The following is a 3038-nucleotide window of genomic DNA, read 5'->3' as shown; positions in this document are numbered from 1 at the left end:
AATGTATTCCTGTAATGGCAATACATGGGAATATGCAGAAGTATGCTAAGGAATTATTTCTTAGGATTATCAATTTTGAAAACTGCTTAAAACTTTTGTGGAAACTGTGATACACTACCATTCAAAAGTCTGGCCAGTTCCTGTGATTTTGGCGTGTTTTATGAAAGTGAAAAACCTCAAGCATGTGGTCGCTCATTTGAAATACTCCCAAATTCATTAACATCAGACGTTAAGAAGAAATTCACACGTGGACATTTTTCTCATGTGCACATTAATACACACAATTACTAGTGAATGAGACCCAGTGTCTTGAAAATAACTTTTCCTATAACCAAAGTCGTACACCACCATGTTAGTTTGTCTACTCGCTGTGGTAAAAAAAAAATCTACAATATGGAAAGATAAAAGGCACCTTCATGAAGGTTTGGTGGGAGGGTTCTCCAGGCTGAGGGGAGTTGACAACCAGATCCATGAGGGCTTGTCCAGGTGCAGGCGGGCACAAACGCACTGATACCAGCTTGGTGAGCTGAGCCTTCACCTCTGGGTCCATGTTGATGACCTCCATGTATCCTCCTCGAAAACCACATCTGATAGTGTGTGTGTGTTTATTTATGGATGTTAGAAAAGAAAGCACATTGTATGGATTGGATGAACTCAAGTGTTCTCATCTGAAATGATAAGTGTGATAGACGTGTACTCACTCTCCCATGTAGCACTTCGAGGTGGAGTGGAATGATGCCAGCTCTACTTTGCTTGAATACTCTGGACCCATCTCGAACAGCACTTTCTTGAAGGAGTGAAACTCACAGCCCTCTGCATACACATTATCCTGATACACCTATGAAAGAGACAAATAGTAAGAGAAATGTTTAGTGCCTGTAAAGAAAGCATTGCCTTTAACCCTTGTATGAATATTTAAGGAAGTGTGCACTTCTCTACCTGTAGATGCTGATGCTAGGGGTGCACTTGATGTGAATACAGATTTTATAGAATGATATAATATGGTGTAAACACCATATGACCCCCAGTATCAACTTACCTCATCAGCCATTAGGAAGAGGTTTTCTTTGGCTGCAAATTGGATTACATCTTCAATACATTGTCTGCTTTGCACCTGACCTATTGAAAGAAAGAATGTAAAGTAATGATTTATAAAATGGAAAGAAAAGAAAGAAATCATTTATAAAAGATAAGAAGAATAGCTGGCAGGTTTAATCTTGCAAAAGGTTATTTATACTATGATTTGGATTATTATACCATACAAAATGTTTTGCTCACCTAGGCTGCAAACATATAGTGAATACAGTAATATTGTGAAATATTACTGATATTTAAAACACCAGTTTTCTATTTGAATATATTTGAATGTAATTTATTCATTTCATCCTGGCATTACTCCGGTCTTCAGTGTCACATGAACCTTCAGAAATATTCTAATATGCAAATTTGGTGCTCAAGAAACATGTATTATTATTATTATTATTATCACAGCTGAAAATTGTTGCGCTGCTTCAAACCATGATACTTTTTTTCAGGATTCTTTAACGAATAGAAAGTTTGAAAGAACAGAAAACATTCAAAAAAATCTAAAATAAAAAACTTAATGGTTCACCAGTGGGGTTGCCGGGGTTGATGATGCACAGTACACTGGGGTTGCAATGCTCCCTGGCTTCCTGTAGAGAGCGCTGTAGCTCACTAATATCTAGACTCCAGCACTTCTCCTCATTCAAGTAGTAATTGACCTGAACAGCACCCAGCTCTGCTATAGATGCAGAGTAAAGAGGGTACTGAGGAATAGAGATCATGACCCCTGTCCGTGTACGACCTTCCCCAGTGGTCAACAGCTTTAGTATGGTCTAAAAGACAACAAGAGACCATAAGAGATAAAACCACATTTCTACATTTCCTCAATAAAATGTGAGGGGTGCATGGTTGTAGGCGGTTGTTGGGGTCTTGTCACTAAATGGTGGTTTCTAAATGGTTGTTTACATCTAGAAGGCTCAATGTAAGACTATGGGATTTGTTTTTAGTGTAAAAATATTAAGTCTGACATACTGAATTATAAATTAAAATAAAATGAACCAAATAAACTGAATGATATGTAAAATAAAATAAAATACTTTTGTTTTGCTCTACTTATATGAAATAATAAATATACTGGATATAGCAGAGCAGAGCAGTATTGGCATACTGGAGCAGGCTAACTGAGTACACAAGTTAAGTGTACAGAGAACTGTATTTGCGTTTGGCTGACGTACCACAATGCCGTCACTGGCTCCTGTCGTGAGGTAGATGTTATCAGGATCAGACGGAATACCACCGTCACGACGCTGTATGTAGTTTGCAACATCGTGCCTCACACAGTCAATGCCCTGACTGGTTGTGTACGCACCTGAGAGAAGGAACAGAGCAAAGGGAGGTTTGAATATGGAAATAGTTTCCTCACAACCTATAATACAGCCTCAAAACCTCAGAGGCCTTTTGGATAGTGACTAACATCATCACTTTAATCAGTAACATCTTGACTGGAGAACAATGGGTAACATCAGTGGTTTCAGTAGTTAACAATCAGTACAGTTAGAGTTTAGGGTAACACTTTTAATGCATTATAAAAAAACGTATAATATGTTATATCAACTCATGAATAATCATAACAACAGTTATAATACATCATAATACTTACGTATTTGTGGTTATAAGTTTAAGAGTATGATTATTTATAACACACAATGGACACCATATTAAATCTACTTCATTTAAAGTATAATAGACTGTATTATATCTTGACATTGTTTATTTAAGATCTGCACAGTATCTTAGTACAGCTTGTGAGTGGTTAGATGTTGAGTGTTATTTGAGTGTTTCCTGTGGCGCTAATGTTAATTAATTGATGTGAGCTTAATACGCCAACTGAAAAAAATGCAATGTTTTATATGGTTACATTTTATTTTGATGGTCCCCTTAATCAATCGACTATAAGCAACTTTGCAACTACATGCCAACTAACTCTCATTAGAGTATTAGTATGCTCAAGAATG

At 36.8% G+C, this 3038-nt stretch overlaps 1 protein-coding gene across 1 annotated transcript in view; it reads right to left on the bottom strand.

Annotated features, from left to right (window-relative positions):
- Nucleotides 1–23: 23 nt before the first annotated feature.
- LOC107579194 (alanine aminotransferase 2-like) overlaps nucleotides 24–3038 on the bottom strand; it is a 4864-nt gene continuing 1849 nt past the window's right edge. The window contains exons 3-7 of the mRNA XM_016265052.1: nucleotides 2259–2392; nucleotides 1613–1856; nucleotides 1040–1119; nucleotides 702–838; nucleotides 24–587 (exon numbers count right to left, since the gene is read on the bottom strand). Coding sequence (XP_016120538.1) covers nucleotides 362–587; nucleotides 702–838; nucleotides 1040–1119; nucleotides 1613–1856; nucleotides 2259–2392 — 821 coding nt within the window. The 3' untranslated portion in view covers nucleotides 24–361. The remainder of the gene's footprint in view (nucleotides 588–701; nucleotides 839–1039; nucleotides 1120–1612; nucleotides 1857–2258; nucleotides 2393–3038) is intronic.

This window comes from Sinocyclocheilus grahami, unplaced genomic scaffold, assembly GCF_001515645.1.
Source record: "Sinocyclocheilus grahami isolate Dianchi unplaced genomic scaffold, SAMN03320097.WGS_v1.1 scaffold15249.1, whole genome shotgun sequence".
Taxonomy (NCBI): Eukaryota; Metazoa; Chordata; class Actinopteri; order Cypriniformes; family Cyprinidae; genus Sinocyclocheilus; species Sinocyclocheilus grahami.
Note: the sequence above shows the minus strand (reverse complement) of the source record. Positions and strands in the feature narration are given on the sequence as shown.